Source organism: Halichoerus grypus, chromosome 9 (genome assembly GCF_964656455.1).
Source record: "Halichoerus grypus chromosome 9, mHalGry1.hap1.1, whole genome shotgun sequence".
NCBI lineage: Eukaryota > Metazoa > Chordata > Mammalia > Carnivora > Phocidae > Halichoerus > Halichoerus grypus.
In genome coordinates this window covers 37,049,598-37,076,020 of record NC_135720.1, presented here as the reverse complement: position 1 = coordinate 37,076,020, position 26,423 = coordinate 37,049,598, and the positions used below count along the sequence as shown (strand labels likewise).

The 26,423-nt window shown below is 40.9% G+C and overlaps 1 protein-coding gene across 6 annotated transcripts in view; it reads left to right on the top strand.

Annotated features, from left to right (window-relative positions):
* TRMT11 (tRNA methyltransferase 11) overlaps nt 1-10,578 on the top strand; it is a 54,470-nt gene extending 43,892 nt beyond the window's left edge. For 5 of the 6 annotated variants that reach the window (XM_036085470.2, XM_036085467.2, XM_036085475.2 and 2 more), the window contains one exon: nt 10,009-10,578. In XM_036085470.2, coding sequence (XP_035941363.1) covers nt 10,009-10,140 — 132 coding nt within the window. In that variant the 3' untranslated portion in view covers nt 10,141-10,578. The other variant, XM_078054771.1, reaches the window with a different exon arrangement.
* Nucleotides 10,579-26,423: the final 15,845 nt, after the last annotated feature.

Sequence of the window (26,423 nt, the reverse complement as noted above, 5' to 3'; positions counted from 1 at the left end):
AGTTTGGGGGATTCTATAAAAGTGACTTTGTGGCAATAAAAGGACACAGTGAGAGAGAACTTTGGCTTTAGTCAGAATGTGGATGGAGGTGGTGTGAGAGGTGAAGCAGGGGGTTGTTTATAGTAGAGGATGGGGTTGGGGGGGATCCAGTCTGTAGTAGAGGATGGGGTGGGGGCAAGGAAGTTGAGGAAACTCATACCCGATGACTCCCTTTTTCTCTGTAAAGAAGGTTGTTAAGTTTTTGCTGGGGGTGAATAAACATATTAAGATAAGGTCTTGAGGACAGGTGAAATTTTATAAAAGGTGCTATGAGAAATGAGAAACAAAACTGTGTCTTTTAATGATTTTTACATTCACATACTTCTCATATTTTTGTATGTTTTCTTTCCCTGACTTGATTACATGTTCCCTGGGGGGAAAGCCCTGGCTTTCATCACTCAGCATGTGTTTATGGGACCATTTGTGTAAGGTGATGAGGTTAAACTGAGTAAGTCATATTCCTTATCCTTAGAGACCTTGCACAGTACGAGAAATGGTCACCGAACCCATTTCAGCCTCATGTGTTTGGTTCTGTAGTGATCTTTGCAAGGTGCTATGTGAACACCAGAGAGCATCTACCTGAGAAAATGGTGCTCAAGTCAAGAGAGGAAGCCAGTATTTTGAGCAAAGGTACAGAGGCCTGAGAGGGGTTGTGGAGCATTCAGGGACCCCTAGACATTTTAGCGTGAATGAAATACTAAGTATTTGGCAGGGGTGGGGGGAATGGTTGGAAGCGAAGTTGAACCCCAAAGAATGCCTACTGTTGAAGGTCTTTACATACCAAAGAACTTTAAGTTTATCTTTTTGGTGATGGCAAGCCATGAGGGTTATTAGTTAGGAGAGTGGCAGAAGTTGGTGTTTAACTGAGGGTTTCAGAGGAGAGGGTGGTGGGGGGATTGGTAGCCCAGTGGTGGGTATTAAGGAGGGCATGTATTGCATGGAGCACTGGGTGTTATATGCAAACAACGAATCATGGAACACTACATCAAAAACTAATGATGTAATGTATGGTGATTAACATAACATAATAATAATAATAATAAAAGAAATTGGTGTTTTATGCAGGCAAGTTTGAATTGTGGAAAGATACATGTGGTACCAGTGTGGAGGCTCCTGGCATGGTCATGCAAAGATGATGAAGCTGTAAACTAAGAAAGGTAGAATTGGAGATTGTAGAGGAGTTAATAGAATTGAGAGTTTTTTGGGGAGGTAGACACGACAGGACTTGATGACTGATTGGATAATTGGGCTGAGGGTGACAGGAGTTAAGATAACTTCCAGAAATCTGGCTTGAGATATTTGAGTGGATGATTGGTTTTTTGCGTATGTTTTTCTCCTTTCCCCCCTCCTTCTGAAGCACATGGGGCAGCACTGCTTTCCGGGGCTACTGCTCTTGCAGTCTCCCAGCTGCTTTCCCTGCTCCTGCACTTTCTCCTGCCATTATATTTTTCTACACAGTAGCCAGAGTATCTTTAAGAATGTACATAGGTAAGCTCTTACCTGTGATCTCATGGCACATTGGTAGTGCATCTGACTCCAGAATGTAAATAGATACCGAAGCTCCCCTGCTTAAAGTCATCAAGGACTTTCCGTGGAATTTAGAATGAAATGCAGAATCTTTCACATAAGCTTCAAGGCCAGCCTGGTCTACTTCTGGCCTGTCTCTCCCATTTCATTGTGTGTCACCTTTGCTTTTGTTGTGACTGAGTTTTAGCCACACTGGCCTGTCTTCAGTTCCCTGAGTGTACTTCTCTCTTTCTAGTCTCAGAGTCTTCTCACGTTGTGTTTCCTCTTGTGTTCCCTACAGTGTTTTCTCCCACTCTCTTTCTATAAGTTTAATTCCTCTTTTAGTTCTCGGATAAATTACTTCTTAGGGAAGCCTTTTTTGTCCATACGCTTCACCCCATCTCGCTAGCTGTCTCATATGCTTATGCTAACCCTTTCTTCCCAGTGTTTAATCACAGTAAGTATATGTTTGGGTATATATTCTTTAATGTCTGTCTTCTACTTGCATATAAGCCCTGTAAATTCACAGATCTTGACGGTTTTGCTCAACTCAATAAATACTTTTGGAATGAATAGTAACTGTTCAGGGATAATTTGGGGCCCTCGGGAATAAAAATAATCAAATTCAACAATATTTAAATCATCTATTTGAAGGAAGAGTAGGAACAGATAGTTATGGCTCACTAAAAGTTTTCTGTTTGAAAGTACATAGAATTTTGTCATTACCCTGACATCGCTCTTCAAAAATCAGTATTACAAAAACGTTTGAGTCCCAGGATACCTAGGCCTCATTTCTAATGAGAAGCAAACCAAAAAGGTAGCTGAATCACCATATTGTGGAAAATCGTAACACCTCCCCTCTGTTTAAGGAGGAGATGATAACAAAGAGTGGCAAGTTTCTGGGAGAAAGCAGTAATTAGAAGGATAGTTTTACCTAAGTGGAGTTCTCAATGAAGAATCTTTAGTTCCTTTAAAGTCTGAGCAGTTTATGATGCCCAGTTTGAGAAACACTCTTTATGTTCGTATTCTCACGGTGTAATTCAGGGTGTCATTAGTTCCATCTAACGTATCTGCTTCAAATGTTACTGCAAAACATACAATTTTGTTTCTTTTCTTGAGAATTTATTCCCATTGAGATTAAAAATTAATAAATTATAAGTGGCTGAAGTACTTTCCTTTTAATGTCTTTCTTTTTCTTACTCTTTTTGATGTAGAGTTGTAAAAATAATTAACTTGAATAAGGATTAACTTGAACAAAGTCTAGTTTATGTACTTTTTCTTTCTTTGATTAGAGAATAATTTGCAGTTCTAGGTTAGACATGGATGACAGTGATATACTTTAGAGTCACCAAGGTGGGTTTGTATTTGTATATTTCCACATCGTTCTTTAAAAAATGAAATGGTGTGAATAAGTGCTAATGTTTCCTGAAGGAAGATGGCCATCCTGGTCATGCTGGTGCTCTATGCCTCTAGATATGTTTACAGCAAACAGGACTCAAAAACAGTGAGGGACTGACTGTCAGATGTACAGTCAGCTGTCCTTTAAACGATCATTAACCCACATCAGGAAATACCATAAAGAAGGATTTATCTACTTCAGCCAGCAGAGGGCAGTGTACACATAAAAGTACACTACCAATTGTAAGACTTCCTTTGGTTTCTTTGGCAAATGTGTTAAAATTCCTCGAGTGGTTTATGTTTAGAATTAGCAGTACTGATAGGACAGGAAATTGGCTGGGTGGGACAGTGGTTAAAGGGGTTCTGTCTAAAAGCTTAGATCAGAAATCTGTGCTACCATAATGTTGCTGTTCTATGAGGAATGTCCTCTGTCAAACTCCATTTTGAATGACCGAATAATCTATCATGTGGGAAGTTAACTCTTTAACTATTGTTTCGATATAATTTCTACAAAAAAAAGAAGTTTGGTGGAAAAAGCATGGGTTTCAAAGTCTGATCTAGGCCATAATTCTGCAAACGCTACTTATTGACTGTGTGATCTGTGGCAGATTACTTAAACTTGTTCAGTTTCCATTTCCTTACCTGCAAAATTTACATAATGATCTGCTAGGAAAAGATGCAGAATATAATTGACTTTTGTAAAACACATAGTTGTAAATATAAGTTTCTTTCTTGAATCAGAACTTGTTATTTCTTGTCACATTTATGCTGTTTATCTAATGAGGTTAAGTGATAGGTTTGAAAGCAGTATAATTCCATTATATAGCCATCTGAGGCTAGTACAAATTTTCCTGAAGAAACTCTGTTATAAAAAAATGATATGTTCAATAAGGGGTTAATATCCAAAATATGTAAAGAACTTATAAAGCTCAACACCAGAAAAAAAGCAACCTGATTGAAAAATGGACAGAGGACCTGAATAGACATTTTTCCAAAGAAGACATGCAGATGGCCAACAGACACATGAAGAGATACTCAACATCACTAATCATCAGGGAAATACAAATCAAAACCACAACGAGATGTCACCTCACACCAGTCAGAATGGCTAGTATCAAAATGACAAGAAATAGCAAATGTTGGCAAGGATGTGGAGAAACAGGAACCCTGTTGGTGGGAATGTAAATTGGTGCAACCACTGTGGAAAACAGTATGGAAAACAGTAATTTTCCTCACAAAATTAAAAATAGGAATACCATATGATCCAATAATTCCACTACTGGATATTTACCCAAAGAGATCAAAAACATGAATTCAAAAAGATATATGCAACCCTATGTTTATTGCAGCATTATTCACAATTGCCTAGACATAGAAGCAACCCAAGAGTCCAGCAATTGATGAATGAATAAAGAAGATCTGGTGTATATATACAAGGAAATACTATGCAGCCATAAAAAAGGATGCTTTTTTTTTTTTTTTTTTTGCTGTTTGTGACAATATGGTTGGACCTAGAGGGTATTATGCTAAGTGAAATCAGACAGAGAAAGGCAAACACTATATGATTTCACTTAGCTGTGGAATCTAAAAAACAAATGAACAAACTAACTGACTCTTAAATACAGAGAACAAACTGGTGGTTACCAGAGGGGAAGTGGGGGGGGGGGATGAGCGAAATAGGTAAAGGGGATTAAGAGGTACAAACTTCCAGTTATAAAATAAATGGGTGATGGCAATGAAGACATGTGCAGCACAGGGAGTATAGTCAATAATACTGTCATGTGTGGTGACTGATGGTGATAGACACTTATTGTGGTGAGCATTGAGTAATGTATAAAATTATTGAATCACTGTGTTGTACACCTGAAACTAATATAACACTGTATATTCACTGTACTTCAGTAATAAAATTTTTTAAATGGCAAGTGTCTAAGAAATAGTATAATCAATAATCTTAATATTTTATTCATAGCTCCTTAATTACTAACATGCTCCAAAATTTAACTGGTGGCTATGAAATTTGGGATTGTCCGTAATCGTTCACTGCCATAGTTTTCTCTCTGGGCATTTCCTAATTCTTTGTGTGTGTTTATTTTCCATGAAATATTTTCTTGCTTACTAAAAATTGGCAGAACTCAGGTCTTAGGATACATAGATGATACAATGACTGATAGTGATAGATTTGAAAGTGTTAAGGAAACCAGCAGTCAAACACTGGGGCAAGCTTGAGTAATGAGGGACATCAAGGGTTATGTTGCTTGAGGATACTCTTCTCCTTTTAGGTAAACACTTTGGTCTTTGAGATATGGAGTTGAAAAAAAAATCTGCAGATATTCTTGGTTGAGATGGGCAGGGAATGTGAATAGAGAGGAGTCATGAAAAGGTGATGAAAAATATGTAGAGTTGAATATCATCATCTCAAGTGTGAGCCCTGATAAACTAAAGATAGGATGAAAGAGAGAAAAAAGAAAAAAAACTTACCAAGTTTGCCATTTTCTTCAGCATCAAGGTAACATAAATTCTGAACAGTTGCAAATAGTAGATTTCATATGGAAGGGGTATATTTTAAATGCATATTGTTCATAGGTGTGTGATATTTACATGTATGACATGTATGTAATAATGTTTGATAGACTACAGATAATACTAATGTTTCATGTGGAACATTTTATGAACCATGATGTTTCCACTTAGATGAAATTGGTAGCTGACATTCCTGGAGTGTCTTGCTTACCCTGAAGCAGGACTTAATGCTGCGAGGTAATGGAGCAGCTCTTGCCAGATCTCTGACTGCACAAGAGATTTGGAGCTTTTGGGTTTTCCAGGAGTTTTTGTTATGAATGTCTTACTTCACAATCAGCCTTGTAGAAGAAGGCATTCCAGCACAGACCCAAACACATACCTCACACTGATTATTCTGTACTCCCTGAGAGATAGATAAAATAGGAATTTTTTTCCTCCCAGAGGTTGCATCTCTAAGGTTATAGCCTTTCCTGACTTTTTCCAGGAGCATATATTTCTCTGCCTCTAGATCCCTGTACCACTGAACACTTGGTCAGTAGGGGCTTATCTTGCTTTTAGTCTATTCTGAGGAAGTCTTGAGGTCTAAACTACTCAGATAAATATACCATAGTAGTACATGTTTTCTTTTTCTTTTTTTTTATTAAGATTTTATTTATTTGAGAGAGAGCGCAATAGAGAGAGCATGAACAGGATGGAAAGGCAGAGGGAGAGGGAGAAGCAGACTCCCCACCGAGCAGGGAGCACGACGCGGGGCTCGATCTCAGGATCCCAGGATCATGACCTAGCCGAAGGCAGATACTTAACTGACTGAGCCACCCAGGTGCCCCGGTAGTACATGTTTTCTTGATAACCATTTTTAGCATAGGTCTTAATTATTACTTTTGGGTTTTCCAGGCTCCTGCTGTTCCTTTCCAGTCTCTTACTCTGATCATCATATTCTCGGCTTTTTATTACCAGTTTGTCCTCTTTATGTCCTTTAGGTCAAAGACAAGCTATTTTGTTAAGCTGTCTCTTTGGTCTATGAGGAAGCCTATCTCCCATTGTGTTTCAGCTTTTGTATCCTACCTCTGCTTCCCCGGGTGAGCTGTGTATTGGCAGCATAGGTGGTCTAGGCCCACTAGCAACTGAGCCTGAGTCGGTCTCCAGCCCGTCCTCAGCTGTCTTACTCTAAGCCTGCATGCTGGAATCTCTCTTCTCTTCTTCACCACTGCAGCTCCAGAACATTCCCTGAAGTAGTCCACAGTGCATTTCGAGATAGAGGTGATCGTGCATGGCCTGGAAGCGGCACAGGGAGAAGAGAAGACAGAAGGCAGAGCTGGGAAGGACCTCATGTTGTGATTCCTCCTGTGTGGGAGAGGAAACGGAGAGGACATTCAGCAAACTGATGTGCAGTTAAATCTAACTCCCAGACAGTAAGGGGAAAGCCTCAGAATTGGGGAGAGTTTGAACCCATTTGGATTTTAGCCATAAATGCTGGCATGTTAGATTTGCATTTGAACAAGTTGAGTTTGGTCTCAGCAAGGAAAATAGACTGGAGAGGGAGCCACTGAAGGCATGGCAACTGGCCATTTAGGGGAAGAAGGCAAGGAGAGACACGGAAGCTGAAACTCTGTACCGGCATTGTGGGCGAAGAGAAGTGGATTTGAGACATTTAGGATGCAGAATGGAAGATTTGAGGTCTGACTCGATGTGAGAGGAAAAGGGCGAGGCATTTGACCCAGGCTTCTGAATTCGATGACAAGGTGGAGCATGAGGCACGGAGCTGTGAGGAGAAGTGGAGCAGCAGGAGCGATGTCGGCATCTGGACAGAGCTCTAAAATATAAACGAGTAAACGACATTTCTGCCAGGATTAAGCTAACGTAGCTCAGGAAGTGAACACGTTTTCTGGAGATCTTATTTGGTATAAGGACCGAAGTTAGAATACCTGGAGGAACAGACGATGGCATATCCCTTCCTTTCGGCTGACTCTTCGGTCAGACTTCTGGTGCAGTTGAAATGCGCAAGCCAAGGTTAAATGCTGGATTGTTCGATATTGCTGCTGTCCCGGGAACAGTCCTGAGATGTGGACCAGACTGGAGTCCTCCTCTGAAGTCGACGGTACTCCTAGGATTATGGTATCCCTCAGGCATCCTTGTGGCTCCCTCGATGTCCTCCTGGTATAAAAATTTTGTGTCATTGAAATAATCCTCCTAGTTGCTAGAACGAAGTTAATAGTACTTCTGATCCAGTTCTGTTGCTTTGTGGGTAGGCAGCTCAGCTATCAAAGCCTTAGTTTATTACCTGGATCCCCAGAGATACTCCTTGAGTTGAGGAAAAAGCTCTTGTGGAGAAACCCTCATTATGTTGCAGTTAAGAGTATGGTATCAGGGGCCAAATAGACCTATGTGTAAATCCTGGCTCTGTCACTTACCAGCTGTGCTCTCTTGGGCCTGTACTCTTTAATTCCTCATCTGTAAGGGATGCTAGTAGTGTACTTATCTCTTAGAGCTGATGAGTTTACCTAAAACATTTGTATTGTTTTTGGCCCATAATAAATACCTAGTAAATGCCACCTTTCACTTGGTATTCTTTAATCATATACCTACAGGTTGATCAGATAAGATTTATGTTTTATCTTTTGGAAATTATATAGCCTGAAGTTAGTAACCATTGGCATGTTTTCATGTGTTTGCAGGAGTATATAATACACTTAGTGTCATAAAATTTAGGTAGTACTTTTTAGATTCGATACTCTACCTTTATTCTCATGGTTTATTTTTTTAATGGCGTGATTGTAAGAAGCAATATGGCATGAATGTTAAGAGCTCAGTCTCTGGAGATGTATTTGTATCTTGGCTTTTTTACTCAAGAGTTGTGTGACCATGGGCAAGTTAGTTAACCTTTCTGTGCCTCAGTTTCCTCATCTGTAAAGTGGAGACAATTATAGTGCTGTTCTTAAACTGTCATTGTAAGGATTGAATGAGTCCATGTATATAAAGTGCTGGAACAGTGCCTGGTATGTATGTAGCCCTATACCTGTTATTGGGTCATATAGTTAAAGTGCTCAGGCACGGTAGTTTTTCTCCTTGTGCCAAGAAAATGGGTGTTGTTACTTCTTACAGTCTCTAGGGTAGTATTTTTCTTTTCACTAATTCCCTTACTGAGCTTGCTGAGGTACTCATCAGATGAGGAGCTAGCAGGCACAGCAGGAGTATGGGAAAGGGGTTCCAGTCCAAGTGCTGGGCTGACAACGCAGGTTGTCCTTTGTTGTTCCTGAGACCATGAAAAAGATAATAAAGAAACTCGCAAGAGAACGAAGCCTTCACAGCAGAGAGGGCAAGAGAGAGGAACCAACAAAATTCCTAGGAACCGAAGGTAGAATCCTATGGATAAGTGAAATGGAACGCAGGCCGCAGCACGGAATGGCAGAAGGGGGCCACAAGGAAGGCCTTTTTTCTTTTTTTGTAATGAATCAGGAAATCTGGGCAGGTTTAATAATTTGGGTTTTGTGTGATTTTTTTTTTTTAAACTGGCAAAATAGTTTCTGAATAAACAAATCAGTCAACGTAATTTTATTTTGGCTACACCTGGGCTTTTATTAAGTATTAGATATGAGGAAAAGGACAAAGATACTCATCTCATACAGGAATAAGGAAAAATGTAAAAAATATTTTGAAGATTGTTGTATTCGAGATAATATTTGTAGATACCATTTTGATACTGAAACCAGGATAAAAAATTAGGCTTTGTATTTTCTAATTGTCTTTACATCTGTTCTCAAAATCACATAAATTTACGTGCAGTAGAATCTGCATTTACAGAAGTACATAGGAAGTGAGATTTTATTCCTGATTAGATTTATTTTCACAGTTTGAAATGGCTAGTGAAATTGGATGAGAAGCTGATTAGCCGTCAATTTTCTAAGGTGAAGTAGAACATTCTAACTCAGATTTATATTTCCAGTGCCCAAACATCAGTCTGAGCCCTAGTCCTTCCCTGTCTCTTAATGTCTAAAGTGGAAATCACTTGTTTATAGCCTCTTCATCTACTCTGGTTACTTAAAGTTGCCAGGAATATTTTATTTCATGAACTGAATATGGATATACCTCCAAACAGTTATAACATCATACAAATGCAATCACTTGTTGTTAAATATCTTTGGAGTAGAAGCTTCCTTGTGTGATGATTCTTACAGTTACAGGTGATTTCGGTTTGTGCTAAACTGTGAATCTGAAGGTGCACGTTGTTGTCTCGACTTGTGTTGCCCAGGTTGGTTCTCTTTGCCCTCTCTGGATCTCTGTTTTCCCAGCAAAAAGTATTTGTTCTCTCTGTGCAGAGGATTGTTGTGTGGATCACACGAGGTGAAGCCGATGAAAACACTTGTGGATACTCAAGCATGATACACATATAGAGCAGTGGTGTATTTCTAATTCAGATAATGAAGAAAAACAAACATGCACCAGAGGGCGGGATTTTGCTTAAAGTAAATGACTGCTTTGGTTTCTAGCTAACTAAAGAAATAACTCAAACATCTTTGTTTTCTGTATTTTCCAACCAACCAGAACCGGGACCAGTATTCACATCTGTTAAGTGATCACTTTCTCCCATACCAAGGTCATAATTCCTTCCGTGAGAAATATTTCAGTGGCGTTACAAAAAGAATTGCCAAGGAAGAGAAATCTAGCCAAGAGTGAAAATTAAGATTTTGACAATGGAAAGAGTAAGGATTTAACAGAAAAGACATCTGGATGTGAACTTCCATGTATGATACAGATAACATATACTCTTTTAAATAATTTTATATAACGAAATAAATGCTCCAAAGTAAATTGAACAATTCTTTTACAATTAGCTTTGTTTTATAGATTCTTTTGTTGTATGTGGTCTTTGGAACCTTATTTAATTTATATTTGTACTTTCAAGTATTATGGAAATTGAAAACAGTTGTATTTTTGGTATTTAATTTGCAAGGAGAACTGATATTATTGACTTTTAAAACAGATACCTGTCGATACGTTATAAGCAGTTAACTAACCGTGGTTAAGAATTTATTCATTCAGTAGGTTCATTTATTTGGTTTCTGATTGTAATTGATTTATAGTGCTAATAAAGCTTACTGAGGATTCCTAAAACTGTGTTGTATTTGCTGCTTTTCAGGGGGGAGGTGATAAAGGAAATGGACTTTTATTTATAAATTCCAGACTAGTATGTAATGACAGTGATAATGGTAAGGAGGAGAAAGGCTAGGACCTGGCAACCTGAAAAGCTCCCCAACTCCTTGAGGCCTGTCCACATCTGAAGCTCGTCTGTACCTTGGACTTGCTCCTGCATTCCTAGACATTGACTGTCGGTCAAGTTAACTACCCACAATTTTTGGTTTAGAAAGTAACCGATAGTTAAGAGCAGTAACAACAACACAAGTCCTTGATGGTTCCCTAATGGTATTAAGCCTAATCAGAGCTCTTTGAAATAGAAGCTATATTTTTCTTGAAGGAGAAACTTTGCTGAGTCTACATTGTGTCCATCATGAAAATATCTTGTTTGGAAACCACTCTACCCATTAATTCAGGACGCTAATAGCTTTCCTGCTCTCGGTGGTCAAATGTACCTCAGCAGGGTGGCAGTAAACGGATCCTCTCCTTCTAACCATAGCCTATTTTTATTTATGCTATTATTATTATTTTAGTGTTACTGCTGGCTTTTATGGACTTCCAATTTGAATCTGCATGGCTTAGGACTTCCAAAAGACCTGCCCAAGCAGAGAGAGAGGAGAGAGAGAGAGAGAGAGAGGAAGCTATCTGCGTAGTTCTCTCTCCTTTTCTTGTCCTGCAACCCTGCATCTCAGCAGCTGATCTCAAACATTTCAGTGATTGTTTTGTTTGGGTTTCTGGATGTGATTTGTGGTACACTGGGGGAAAGCTAAAAGTATTCAAGGATAATTTATTTTCAGTATTTCTGTTATTAAACCATCTTATTTAAAATTTTCTGAGGTTATATGGGGGGTGAGTTTGCAACTCTGTAGCTGACTAAATTTGGAATATGAGATTTTAGCCTTGCCCTGTTTTGTTTTTTGCTTATCACAAAAATTAGTCCAAATAGTTCTGGAAAAGTTACAACGTTAATTTTAGTCACTTTGTCCTTAAAAATTATCTAACATTTAAAAAAATATTTCACATTATTTCTTATTACTACCAGCTGAGGTCTTCTGATTTTTAATTCTTCATCATCTCTATCATCATGTTCAGTCTCCTATTCTTGAACTATCACTAGGTAGGCTCAGAGTATAAATGTGTGCAGTTATTTTGAGTAGTTATATATTGGTACTCAGAAGTGAAAAAGAAACCTGGTCACTTTCAACCAATTTTGGTTTTAGAGCAGAGGTCTCAACTCCTCTTATTCTAAAAAAAAGACTTCATTTTCTGGCATCAGGATCTTATTACTTTCTGTATAAGTTATAGCAGATCATTTCCAGAGTGTTTTGGTTGTATGTGTGTTCCTCATGCACTTACCAGGAGAGTATCCCCTAGCAAAGTGCCTGCCTTTTGGATAGTCCTGTAGTATGAATTTATAGTATAATCTGTGTGAACCCTAGGTGGTCTGTTAGCTGGCCTATTTCATGTATATAATATGACAAAATCTATCATTTTGTTTCTGGCATATATTAAATACCCATAAAATCCAGATGGGTACCTTGGTGGTGTTTCATCAGAAGTAACTTTTTTCCTATCCATTCTGGTGGGGATTTGTTTTTGCTATGATAGCTGAGAGGAAATAGTGGAGTGGATGGTCTTTGGTGTGTTTAGCCAGAGTGGCCAGCAGATTAAAAAAAAAAAAAAAGAATTAAAACCTGCTACAAGTTTCTCAGCCACTTCCCGCCCATGGTGACCCAGGTTTTGGCCAGCTCACCACTAACTTCCTTATGACTAATTCTTTAAATACAAAGATTGAGCAATAAAACATTTCAAACTCTTTAAATTCTGGGAGGTAAGTCAGTGTTACCACTATTTCCTTATGGAGAAAACTCACTTAAAATTTGAGATTCCCTTCATATTTAAGAAAAATGGTGATTACAACTAGAAAGAACCTTATTTCAAGTTTGTTGGGACAGTCGAGTATGAGTTAACATACCAGATGCATTGTAGTGAATGTGTTTATATTATTGGATGAAAAATGTGCTTTAGAAGTTTGAGACTTAGAAACAGCTTTTGAGGTAATATGTTTTATACTCTTATAATTAAATTAAAGAAGCAGGGGTTTGACTTTTTTTTTTTTTAAAGCATCAGGAAATTAGATATTAAGGTTGTATTATCTAGATGCCAATATAAGCAAATCTGGCTCTTGAATCAAAGGCCTCAGTTGTTTTGAGTTAGGAGAACTGCTGACATCCTATGCTGGAAGTATTATCAGGTATTGATAATCCAAAGAAATATGGAATTAAATATAATGTTTATGTGTTGGAAATTGAATGTGACATTTTTTTGGGAAATGATCTTTCTACACCATTTTAGTCTCCCTAAAAAAGCACAGTGGAAGTAAGCTGATGTTAATGGTCCTACTAGAAAAAAAAAATTCTTTGTAGCTAAAGCAGGGCATAAGTAAATAAAGTCATTAATGGAGTATAGGGGTGGAAATGGAGGTGGGTGTTGCTGAGAAAATTGATGACTTCATTGTTGATTTTCCTGTTTGACCAAAAGGGAATAAATTATAGCAGAATAAGGACTTTGGCTCTTTTTACAAGAGCATGGTTTTGCTCCATTATAAAGTTATTTAGAAAACTAAACACTTGTAAGAATCTTTATTCTTAGAAGGATTGTATTCATAGAATAAGTGAAGTCTACTTTCATTTCCAGCTCACCCACTCCCATTTTTCTCAGATATTTATCAAGTAGTGTGGTTTGTAATCCAAACAAAAAAAAAATGCCTTAATCCAGAACATACACATGGACACAATAACACTAGACTGATGATGTTTGTACTTTACTAAAACATTGAGATCTTCTCTAAAACAGAGTGGTTTGAGAACATAAGGTCTAGAGTGTAAAGAATTATAATGGAATGATAAACATATCTGTGATTCTATCTAGCCATAGAATCATAGAGACAGCACATTCCTGTCTATCCTTTGGGGTGAAAAAGCTTACTAGGGAACCTGACCCTATTTCCTTAACAGAGGCCTGCCTCAGGATGTTCATATGTTTCACTGTGTGGAATAAGCAAATTGACGTTTAGACATAACTGAGACCAACCTGGAATTTGGCTCTTACCCCTTCCTTCATAAGCCATTGAAGACAGGCTCTTAGGGGAATGGAGGCTAAATTGTCATGGCAGTTTCTTAAGAAGCCTGGGTCATGGAACAAAATGGAGCTTAATAGATGAATGTTAAGATAAGCCAGCCTCACTTTCTGTAACTGCTAGCCTTATTTCTTGGGATATTAGGATGTACTCAGTATATTTTTGTCCTAGAATTTGAATGTTCTTACTAAGATAATATTGTAGTGATGCCAAACTGAATTGCTTAAAAAGGAATCTGCTTTGACCTCTACGCCTTTAAAATCTCTCCTTTAATCAAGCCTTCCTGACTCTCTCCTGAGGGCTTATTGGAAGAACTCTATTTTGTCTAACATCCAGTGGTGAAGATTAGCGGGGCTTATGTGTGAAGTTAGTCAAATTAAAAAAAAAAAAAAGGCTGTGGAGAAAATTAGAATTGAAACCTCTAAATGGTACTTGAGTTGGGTTTTGATGGACTGTACAAATATTTTATCTAATGTGTTATAAGTTTGTGAAGTGGATCAGATGATCAAAACCAGTATTGGTAAGCTTTAGAAATCTGTGAAAGCTCCTTAAATATGTATTTATTTATTTGTAAATCATGGCTGGAGTATCTCACACAAGTCTGAGTGCTGCCAGCACAAACATCAAAACTTTCTTTTTTTGCATTATCTTATTTTTCTACAACTTACACCTATGGGGAAACAATTCTCCATAGATACCTTGCATTTCTGTATATTTAAGGAGGTACCGACACTCTGCACCCTAGCTGCCTTCCTGGGGATGTGGGCACACCATTGAAAGATAGAGTGTCTCCACCTCCTTTGCCCGCGGCTCCCCCTTTTGTAAAAACTATTAGCAAACTACTGTGATTTTGCTAAAGTTGAACACCTGAGCCATCCGACCTCCTGTTTCCATTGTGGAGGAGATGAAACAGACTCATAACTGTCAAGGTGAGAAGGGCCCAACAAGCCTCATTTGTCAGATGGAATTGGTATATTCAAAACTGCAGCTGGCTTCACCCCAGTGGCAACTTGGATTAACATGAAAAAGTGGCAGCTACTTGAGGCAAACTTTCTCTCTCACACCTTTGCCCAAGACAAAGGCACTGGCTCAATGGCATCTTTGGTTCATAAAGGTTACATTTCGGGGCTTTAAAAATACATTGAGGTTGTTGCATTTAGGAGATTCCTTCAAATCTGCCTCTTTCACTGTGGATTGGCTATACGATAGCCCAGTGGTCTTCAGAGGGCTGCTATGGCTGTTTCTCTCAGTGCCAGATATCAGCAATGGGAATGGAGGTGGTTGGCCGGGTCAGCAGGCAGAACGCAAATTCTGGAGCTATTCTCATAGCTCCAGCCAATACCCTCCTTGCTGAGCCTTGTTATATTTTTATCGACTCTTAGGCTACTACTAGTGTGACCTATGGTTTGGTCTGTCGCTTGGAAAACTAGAGATTGGCAGATTAAAGACACCCTCCTTAGGGGCTACAAATAGTGGACACAGATTGTGGCTGCTGACAGAACGGTCTGGGTCATTCTCTGATGAGACCAACTAGAATAAAGCAATTGAGCTGGCATCAGCCAAATTGCTCTCACTGTTGCCTGGACCCGTCATTGTCTCAAACACAGCAGCACATCCACCATTATAGACAGGACACAAAATGAAGGACAGTGTTTCTGATGCAGAGCTACCAGACTTGTGACTCCTGCCAAAAGTTGACCTGGTTGCCTTGCGGTTTAGGAGACCACACTGCATGGGGTGTTGTCCAGCATGCTCCTGGCAGATTGATTACTTCGGATCTTTGCCCCACTCTGAGAGAGCTATTGGTTGTGCATCACTGTTGTTGACACTTTCTCAGGTTACGGTGTTGCTGTTCCAGTCCAATCCGTTGACTCCAGCCACACTACTTTAGCCCTTGAAAGTAATCTGTGTCAAGTGTTTGGCTTTTTGGGCCATTTGGTATGACAATGGTATTATACCTTTTATTGCAAAAGCCACTCAACCATGGGCTGATGGTCAAAGTATTTGATAGACTTTCCATGCTCCCTACCATCCACAGGCATCTGGAATTTTTGAGCTTTGGAAATTTTCTCTACATTTGTTCTGTGTTTTCTCTGGCAGTCCTTTACCAAGCCTTCTCAGAAAGGCTCAGTACATTGCTCCAAAGTTAGCTCTGAATAGTGCAGTGTTTTGTCCTTTGTCAGACACCAAAGTCTTAACTGGTAGGTTTTAGACTCAGAGACAACTGGTGACCACTAGCTTGAGTCTCAGGCAGGGAAAATTTTTTACAACCAACACCGAAGAGGGAGCTGCGGCAATCTAGTCCAAAAGGACTCCTCTTCCTGGTTAAAGCAAGAAAATAAAAATTCTAGCTGATTTATTGCCCTTAATTTTCTTCTTTACATTTTCCTCTAGATCCCAGAAAATGTTTTTTAAAAACTCCCAATTTTCTATTTTATTTTAGTGGTAACTGCTGTTCTCTGTACAAGTTGTATGTGTTTCTCTACTTTTCCTGTTCTCTATATTGTAAGGCCGGTCTGCTGCTGATTGGCTGATGCCAAGGCATAGAAGGAGCATGGTGTGTAGGGGAGCTTCATGCAGTTCAGAGTCACTGAACTATGAACTGGGAACCAGCAAAGTAAGGCTGGAGAATGTGGCAGGAGGATTTCTGATTGCCCCCTCCCCTCCCGCCATGCTGGGGGAGCACGGGGAATTACCTCAGTATTTTCAGGGAGAACATGGCGGCATGATCAGGTTTGGTCTGACTGTCACTCCGGTGGTAGTGGTTTGGAATGGAGGAAGATAGATTTAGAAGCCAGAATGCTAGTCAGGATGTTGATGCGGTCATCCAAGTTAGAGATGTAAAGGTCACTGCTAGAACAGTGGTAGTCAGGATTGATTGGAGAATATTTAGAAGGCGAAATGAGCAAGTCCTGGTAATTGATTGGGTACAGGGATGAGGAGTAAAGGATGATGTCCAGGGTTCCAGTTGGGTGACTCAGTGGATGGCATGATACACACTGGAACAGAAAATGGTGGAAAGAGGATGTGCTTAGGTTTGGCCATCCTAAACAGGAGGAGCCTATTGAACAGGCCTGGAGAACTGCCGAGCAGGCTGTTGAGGATGCAAGACCAAAGCTGGACAGTGATTGCACATGTGAGGAGTAGCAGGTCCCTGTAGGGGACAAAAAAGCACTTGAGTTAAGATACACTGCACAGCTCCAAAGTTCATTCTGTCGCATTTCCTCCCTCGGCATGATATGTGTGTTTAGCAAAGAGAATTGGCACGACCCAATGCTCATGAGACTGGATCAGGCAATTCCAAGTTTATTACAAGAGATTTCTTCTCAAATTACTAATGAGATGAAGTTACTCTGTTGTGTTACTTGAAGCTCTAGAGAACAGGACTGGCTTGGGGGTGATGTACTTCTGCCCGAACTGGATGGGTGGATGTACTCCATTTGTTGTATAAGTTAGCGTGTTACATCATAAAGTTAGGACTTAAAGAAACTGACAGGCTGTTGTTAGTTGCCTCGAAGAAAAACCTGCTAACGAAATACCCAGGCTACTACCGTTTGGACTCAGGATGTGGAAAAGAAAAACTCAGAGTTTTTTCTCTCTTCTCCTTATCCTTTAAAATTAAAAATACTTCCCCTTCCTTTCTCTTATTTAAGTAACTACATAATAGCTTTTGGGCAGTGACATAAAAATTACAGGGTAGGCCAGAATATGGGGAAAATTTTAATTAAATTGGGGGTTTTGTTTGTTTTTTCATTTATTAAAAAATGTTGAGCCAAAAATCCCAATTTCCCCCTGCCCCTTTTTATATGTACTTATGCATTTGGCAGAGTTCATGACAAAACCTCTTTCCAGCTGTGGACCCACCAAAAGCCTTTTCTGAAGCTCCTACTAATTTGGAATAAACTGACTGGTTGAAAGCCTCACACACAAATCCTGCCAGGAAATGTCATGAGGTCCCTTGACATTTAATTCTACAAACAGTCTTATCTTTTAGAGCAAAATAAATAAAAATGAATAAAATTTTTTTTTTTTATTTTGCCTTTGTTAGCTTGTTTTCACTTAGTTTCAGAGAAACAGATCAAGAACCTGAAAACAACAGAACTTCATTTTGCCTTCAGTCTGGTGTTTTTGAACCCAAAGAGAAGACCTTTCATGACACTAAGTGGGTTCCCAAGGAAAGAAGAAAGTTCTATGTACTATGAAAGTAGAACATAGAAAGTTCAAGTACTATGTAATGAATTAGGCTTCTGGGAGGAGACATGGCACCTTTCCACTAGCTGTAGGTGGTCCAGGAGCCTTCCACAGCAGGTGATCTCACCTAGTGTGTCAGAGCGAAGGGCTAGACTTTGAAGCCTATCAAATTGATCTCTGTGTACTTCATTGCCATTCTCAACAATGACATTCTCCACAGCTTATAGTCCCGGGGCTGGGGGTGGTGGAAAGCAAAGAGGTAAGGAGTTAATTAAAATAGAGGTCATTCTTTTCAGAGGGTAAGCCCAGGGTGAGTATAAGAGGAACTTAATCACTTCTAACAGCATTGGATGTATGAATCATGTGTTTCTGATATTTTGACTTTTGGGGCCTTGCTGACCCTGGAGGGGCGGCTCCTCCTAGGGCCAGCCAATTCTTAGAGGTAGTAAGGGACTCCCTGCATGGGTACCTGTCATGTGCAAATCAAACAGTCCAGAGACTACCACCTCCTTTCTGTCCTTCTACTCTGGCCTACAGTTTCCCGGTCCTAATCACTCCAGAGACAGGTACCAGGCAACTACAGACAGGCGCTACACCCCAGAGCCCACTGAAACTTCAAACTAGCCAATCCCAAACCTGCTTACCCAGCCTTGCCCATCCTTTCCTGTAGGAACTCCAGCAAAGGCTCCTGCCCACATTTTCTCTTTGCTCCCTTCTGTCTCCTGACTAACCCTGTGTGGTCCTGCATGGCAGGGCATGCCCTCTACTTTTGCAAACTTCAAGGACCAAACTATCTTTTTGGTGGCAGTTGTCTTCTGATCTGTGGGTCTCACCATACCTGAATAATCATAAAATCTACATTTAAAACATAGGGGTGGGAGAGGATTGGGTGAAGGAAGACTTCTGAGAGAGGATGACATGTAAGTAGACTCCTGAGGAAGGAGTAGAAGTTGCCAGATGATGTCAGGTGGTGAGAGAGGGAGGGGGTTCCGGGCAGAAGGATTAGCATCTGAAAAAAGCACATTTAGATACAGTTCAAGTAGTTCACATGCCTGCCGCTAAGTGTATTGGATGAGGAGAAGTAATGAAGCTGAAGAGGAAATGAGGGCCAGATCATAAAGGGCTTCTGTGCCGTGCTATAGAGTCTGGACTTAAACATAGGAGAATCTCCCTCCCGATGACGTCCATCCCTTATGAGGACGTCAGGACTCTTTAGGAAGTTTTAGCTTCTGACAAAATGGTGCCCTATGGCTGAAGTACTTGATTTGCTTGAGAAAGGGGTCCTGTGGTGACGAGTTTTGTAGCTTTGCCCCTGTTCTAGGGTCTGTTTTCTTCTCTTGGTTCTGGGTCTCAGTTAATGACTGAGTTGGGTGAGCCACATACTTAATGCTGCCTGGGTGTTAGTTTTCTCATCTCAAAGCCTTCCTGAGTTCCCAGTTACACTGCGTGAGAGATTTCCCAGATAAATGCAACAGAAACCTCCCTGACCCTGACTGACAGATACTTGCTCCAGAGCCAGGAAGGCCTCTGGAACAAGTTGGCCTCGGGCAATGAGAGAGATGATTTTTATTGATTTCACTCCTCACACAGTGCTGACGGTATAGGCCTGCAGAAGAGCAAGCTGACGAAAATAAAGAGTATGGGTTGCCAACTCATGTTTGTCCTTATTTCCAAGGACAAACACAAGCCCTGTCTCCAGGAGTTGCTTCTCTACTACAAGACAAATGAGCTGTTGAAGGGTCATGATTTTGAAATCCTAGCAATATACATAAAGGATATTTTACTGATCAACCTCAAGGAATTGGTCATAAAAAAAAAATGATTCAAACACTGTTGCTTATTTCAGAATTTTGTGCTGGGGTCCATTGTCCTTCTGAGACACAGAGTGTTCCCTGAAGGAGAGTTGCTCAGACCGCCTGCACGTCGCTTTCACATGTCCTTGAAGTACCAAGAGCATCAGCTTTTTTTTTTTTTTTTGGAATCACCATATTCTTTTTTTTTTTTAAGATTTTATTTATTTATTTGAGAGAGAAAGAGCGAACATGCCTACCCCTGAGGGAGTGGCAGGAAGAGAGAGAATCTCAAGTAGACTGCCTGCTGAGCTCGGAGCCCAGCATGGGGCTGGATCTCACAACCCTGAGATCAGACCTGAGCATAAACCAAGAGTTGGAGGCTTAACCGACTGAGCCACCCAGGCAGCCCTGGTTTACTATATTCTGGTGACCTTTTAAAAACCCATCAATAATGAGGATGAGAGGGAGGGAAGGATGGAATGCCTGTAGCCCTTGTTTGTCTTCTGTCCTCTCTGACCCTCTGCCTCTATCATTCCCTGCTTGTCTCTCCTTCAGCATTTCCTGCATACCTGAAATAGGCCCACTACCATGGACACAAAGATGATACAAGGTGTGTTTCTTAGGCTGAAAATCTACACACAGTCTTTGGTTAAACTAATTTTTGTTAAATTATGAAAACAAATCATACTTATTCTGAGTCCCATCTCTGATACTTAAAAAAAAATCAAAATGTCAAACAAAAACAAGACTGTACCACTTCAATATACTGCTCTCTGGGTGAGGTGGAAAATGGTGGGGAGGCAGGGTGAGGGGATGTAATCAATCTTAAAAGAACTGAAAAATTTTCTTCTTTAGCGCGTGTTATTTCTTTTCATGTCTTAACCATTTTCTTTCAATGTTCATGTTTCCGCCTCTGAAGTTCTACAGCCATCTTTTTCATGCTTCCTCTATAAAGCTCTACAGTCCTTTTTAAAATTTTTTAATTTAAATTTTGTGACTAGGCAATAAATTTGCATGGTTTAAAATTCAAAGTAGTTCAAAGGGGTCTACCCAGTGAAAAGTTTCCTTCTCCCTCCCCATGCCCTCCCAGTGGGTCCCTCAGCTGCCCAGATCCCTGCCCTAGGGAAAACCACTGTCACAGACGGCTTAGCTCATTGTCAAGCAACATAGGCTAGTCCAGCTGTGAAGCCGCAGTTGCAACACCCATGTGGAGCAATGGCAAGAACAAAGGACCGGGAGTGAGAGGGTGCATCCCAGCCCTATCGGGGCAGCTCTGGATTCATTGGTGTCTATTTCTCACTGTTAACATAAAAAATAATAGCAATGTTTCCTTAGCTATCTCCCCTACAATGAGAATCCATTAAGATGATGTGTATGAATGCATTTTGAAAAACTGTTCCCTATGGGAAGAGAAAACCCAGAACCTAAAGCTAAACCCATCAGGCACGTTTGTCATGGGAAGGACTTGAATGGTTCAGGATATTGCCTGAGAAACTCTTTCATTTGATTTCAAAGCTTCCAGTGAAGAGATGTATGTGGGCAGGCTACTGGGCCCAATAGGGAAGGATAAAAGGTGGATTTATTTCCTGTCAGTTTTCAAATCCTATCTTGAGTTCTCCCATCCCCTAGCGGAAGGGGTGGCCTCTCTTAGATGCGTAACTAAGCAAAGAATGTGACTCCTTTTGTAGCTGCTGATCTGCCACCTTTGGGGTCATCTGAGGCTTATTTCCTGGGCTGCTCTATGCCTTTCTGGTTCTTAGAGTGGTTTCCAATCAAGGAAAGATATGGTCAAGGCTACTTTGAAAAATGTGTGAGTAGGGAGAAAATACAGTCTGCCCAGGGACTGTTACCTCAGGATTGATGTCGACATCCTCCCTGAGGTGAAGTTTGCCATTTACTTCAGAGGAAGTTGTCCTTTGGGAAGGAATGTAGACTCCCTGTGCAGTTAAATGTGCGTGTGTGAAGGGGAACTCGCCTGATAGCCTGGGGCCGGAGCCCTTGTTTATCCACAGAAGATAGGAAGCAAGGAGTAGAGATAAGGCCGGCTTTCCCTCGTGTGTGCCTGCACCTGGCCCCGGAAAGGCCGTGTCTAGTGCAGATAGGAGCTCCGGGGCGGCCTGCCGAGCCTCGCGCCGTGTCGAATAGAGAGCCTTGCAGTAACGTGGAAGGGACTGGTGTCCTCTGATCAGTGAACTCTGGTGCAATTTATCAAAGGAATCCTAAGCTTATGTCTTTTGTAGGCCCTTCCTTTTTTAAGAGACAATTCATTAATTTGCAGAGACTCAATAAATGATAAACTTGTGAGCATTGTTTTTCCTTTATAAAGCAGCTTAAGCAAAGCCCTAGGATGCCTGGGAGAGTATCCAAATTGGCAAGCCTTTGCTGCCTCCTTGCTCCCTTTTCCCTCTTCTTCATTCCTCGGGGACAAGAAGTAGATGTCACTCTACAGGTAGCTGATCTAATGGTGTCTATGGTCGTCTTGACCTTTGGATGCTGGGAATTGAAGTCTTCTGTCTGAGGTTATCTTTGAAGTTACTTATCTTCCATGGATCAGGGAAAAATCAGGTACATTTCAAGGAGTATGTTTTAGTGAATTATAGTGGGATGTCTGGGTGGAGACACTGATTCTATTTGTTGCTCTATCAGGGGATCTTTGGAGAAGTTTGTAGTCCTCCACTGACTGACTGGAAGGAATTGGTGGCTTTTTGGTCAGTGTTGAATATAAATCAGAGCTCTGAACACTGTATTTCTATGAGGAATTATAGTGAATGATGAACCAAACAGGCTTGGTTAAACAAGTTGCTTAAAATGTCCAGACACCAGGAGCTTTGTAATAGGTTTGGCAGTAATTAAAATAGTTAAAATGCTTCTGTCTAGGCAGCAATTAGTTTTCAGGAAAAACACAGAAAATGTGTCATTTACACCATTGCCTTTATTCAGTCAAACCCACGGTCTGTATTTGAGATGGTTTTAGCTTTTTGACAGCAATGGAACTCAAGGAACCTGGGTCAAGACCTAGTGGCCTAAGAGATTACCTCCTTATTGCCTTGGTTGTCTTCAAAGTCTTTCTACAAGAACATCTTTGCTACAGGGCAGGTGGGGATTGAGAGGCTTAGCTGGGCAGCTCCATCTCCCCAGTGGTATTTCAAAAGGATAGGACTAATGCAGATGGCTGGCTGGCTGGATTTTGTGACTCAAGGAGCTTGCCTTATTCCCTTATACTTTCCTGGATGTATGAGCTCTTTGCACCTGCACTCTGCTCTCTGTTAGTACTACTGTTGTCTCCCCGTCGATGGCAGAAGATGGGGCAGAGAACAGGTCTACTCCAAATTGGGTTAGTTACTAGATTTCAAAGTTTCTGTTTACTTCTAAGACTGTGGACCCAGAAGGATCCCAGAGGGGGTGTAAGCCTAGAGTATATCACACTGTTCAGGGTGCTCATCTTTATTCTCTTAATAAATTTTGGACCAGGAATCATGTGGCTAAAGTTAGTATCCATGACAGCTCTTATAAATGCTAGGAAAAGCAGTTAGTGAATAGAAGTCAAGGCTGGGAGTAAGGGGATTCAGTGATCTACACTACTGATAACAATTACGAGTATATACTAAATATTTAATAGGCTGACATTGTGATAAATGTTTTTTACATAATACCTAATCTTCATAACCATTCTATGCCCTAGGAATTATATCCATTTTACAGATAAGGAAACTGAAATTCACAGAGACAAGCAAGTTGAGCAGTTTAGTGGTGAGTAATGTTAGAGGTCGGGTTTGAGCCTACCTCTGACTGATGAGATCTGCATTTCTGACAGTTACTCTACTGCCAATGGCCTTCGGCTCTTGGAGGTTTCTTCTAGGTTTCTCCAGGATAAGGCCTCTGGCCCATTCCTCTTGGTGTTCTTAGTGCCTAATCGTAGTGTCTGGTTGTGTGGCATTAAATCCTCTTCTCACGAAAGTATAAGGCCTCCACTGGCACAGAACTACACATTGTCATGTGCAAAGACAGCTCTTCAGAATATTCAGAAAATTTATTGGGAGGAGAGGAAGGAGGAAAAAAATGATGGTCAATGGAAATGTAGGCGGCAGTGGTTTGTGCTGACAGTAATGTTTTCATGAGCCCTCCGCTCACCAGGATTCTAGTGAAGATGATCCTACAAGGACCACCAGGAACCAGAGAAAGATTATGGAAACCCTATGGATTTATTTCAAATGCATTATAACTCTTACTCTGCCTGAGCAGATTTTGTTTTCTTCTCCCTTTCTTAATGCTGTAGACCCAACCTAGACCTGGTTGCAGGATTTTTATTATATTTTTTGGGTCAAGAACTCAAATTTAAAAATTGAAGAATTGTTTGCCCCTAAGGGTTAGCTACTCTATTACCTACAGGCTCTAAAAATAATGCTTTGCCTCAGAACCTGACATCTGCTGTTTCTGTTTTACTTTTATCTTATCACTGGCTCTCCAGTTCAAGCTGTCCACCAAGGGAAGTGAAATGCCAGAGGGGGTGTGTGCAGTGCCCCCACCTCTCCTTCAGGCATGGAAGGCCAAGTGAGCTCTGAGAACACGTTGACTCTGTGTCTCTACAGAGAGAGAATAGGCCATTCACTTCATGATCCATCACTCAGTACATCTGTGACAAGGTGCAGATAACAGCACCTCAGAGCACCCAGAGGCTCTGAGGTGGCCCTACTTACAGGATGTGGCCAGTCACTGCTGGGGGTGAGGACAAGGCCTGGGCTCTGTCCAGAAAGCATACAACAGATTCATTTCAAAGTTTTCCCTTTTTCTTTTGATCGGGAAATAAATCCCCCAACTCTGATGACAGACAATGACCCATTTTAAGGGCTGAGGGTAAGTCAGTATATTAGATTTCTGAGGAGAGCAGCATTTTGAGAATGCAACATAGACCGCTTGTCTGCTTTCAGATCAGAGGACTAAGGCATCGTTTGTGTAGTTCCTGTGCTCAGGGGCATGGGTCACTTGGTGTTTTAGTCTGTTTGGGCTCTTAGAACAGAATAGCGTAGGCTGGGTAGCTTAAAACCAACAGACATTTATTTTTGATAGTTATGGAGGCTGAGAAATTCAAGATCAAGATGATGGCAGATTTGGTGTCTGGTGAGAGTCTGCATCCTGATTTATAGATGGTTCTCTTCTTGCTGTGTCCTCACATGGCAGAAGGGCCAAAGGAGCTTTCTACGACCTCTTTTAGAAGGGCAGGAATCCCATTCATGAGGCTCCAACCTCATGACCTAATTACCTCCCAAAGGCCCCACCTCCATTAATACCATGGTGGGGGGGGGATATTAATGGATTTCAACATATGAATTTTAGGGGGACACAAACATTCTGTCCACTGCATGTATATAAAACCAACAAGGCCCATTTTAGTGGGCGGTTTTAATCTTCTTCCTCATCAGATCTTTCTAAAAATGGCCCAAAGAGTCCCCTCGTGTTACTGGAATTCCTGGTGAGAAGTGCAGTGTCTGAATGAGGGACTGCGTGATAAGAGAGGACAATCCTGGGCATGGGTGATCTGTAAGGTAGGGAGAGGCTCAGTTCTTTGCTAGTTTGCTGTTCGTCAGCATTGCCCCAGAAACTGTTAGAAATGCCCAACCTCAGGCCCCGCACCAGACTTGCTGAATCAGAATCTGCATCTTAACACAGGCCCCAACTGATTAATAGGGACGTTAATATTTGATAAGCGCTGCTCCAAACTCAAAACACGTTTCCATTAATATCACACAGGTTACAACTGTTGTCTGCTAGCAGGGAAGCAAGATGACTCAAGTCATTAACATAGTTCTTCAGCTTTTGTTATCAAGATTAATCATTTGTTTATTTAAACTGAAATGGCCTGCTTTCTCTGAATCCAGTTATTGTGTATCAGTAAATCACAAGCTGCTTTTTTTCTTCTACATACTTCATAGTTCTCAGAATGAACTAAAGTTCAGTCCGTTCTTTCAGGCCCTGATGCCCGTTGCCAGTTCAGTCTGACATTCGAATATGTCGGTGTCCCTCTTTGTGTCAATAACCAGTGTGTAGCCACGACCCTGTCGGAAGGCAGTGGCTTTGTGGACAGCTGTTGGTTTTGCCTGGTCCAACCCCTATTTCCTTCTCATTTTGTAACAGCATCTTTCTTGTCAGAGGTTTGCAGGCTGGTGGGGCTGTCAGTGAAGGTCCTCTCCCTTCTAATGGCCAGGGGTTGGCATGTGACCGCAGCAGGAGCAGCGGGACGTGCTCCGTCTGTGAGGCCAGAGCTCATTTACTCTATCGTAGTAGCTGCAAGGACCATTGCTGCCCAGATCCCAGAGCTTCTGGATTGCTGTCCTGCCCGAGGCCTATTCCATATTCTTATAGAGTCTGGTTTTATTTGTCCAAGGTAGCCAGAGTTTCTTTCTGTTGATTCAGTCCAAAGAACCCCAGCTGAGCAAAGGAATCTAAATATGGTTCATGTTGTAGAAAACCGATTTGGGTCTTTTTTTTTTTTAAGATTTTATTTATTGATTTGAGAGAAAAAGAGTGTGCGTGCATGAGTGGGGGGAGGGGCAGAGGCAGAGGGAGAAGCAGACACCCCGCTGAGTGGGGAGCCCAATGCAGACTCAGTTCCAGGGCCCTGAGATCATGATCTGAGCCAAAGGCAGACACTTAACCAACTGAGCCACCTAGGCACCCCCCAATTTTGGTCTTAATGAGGAGGG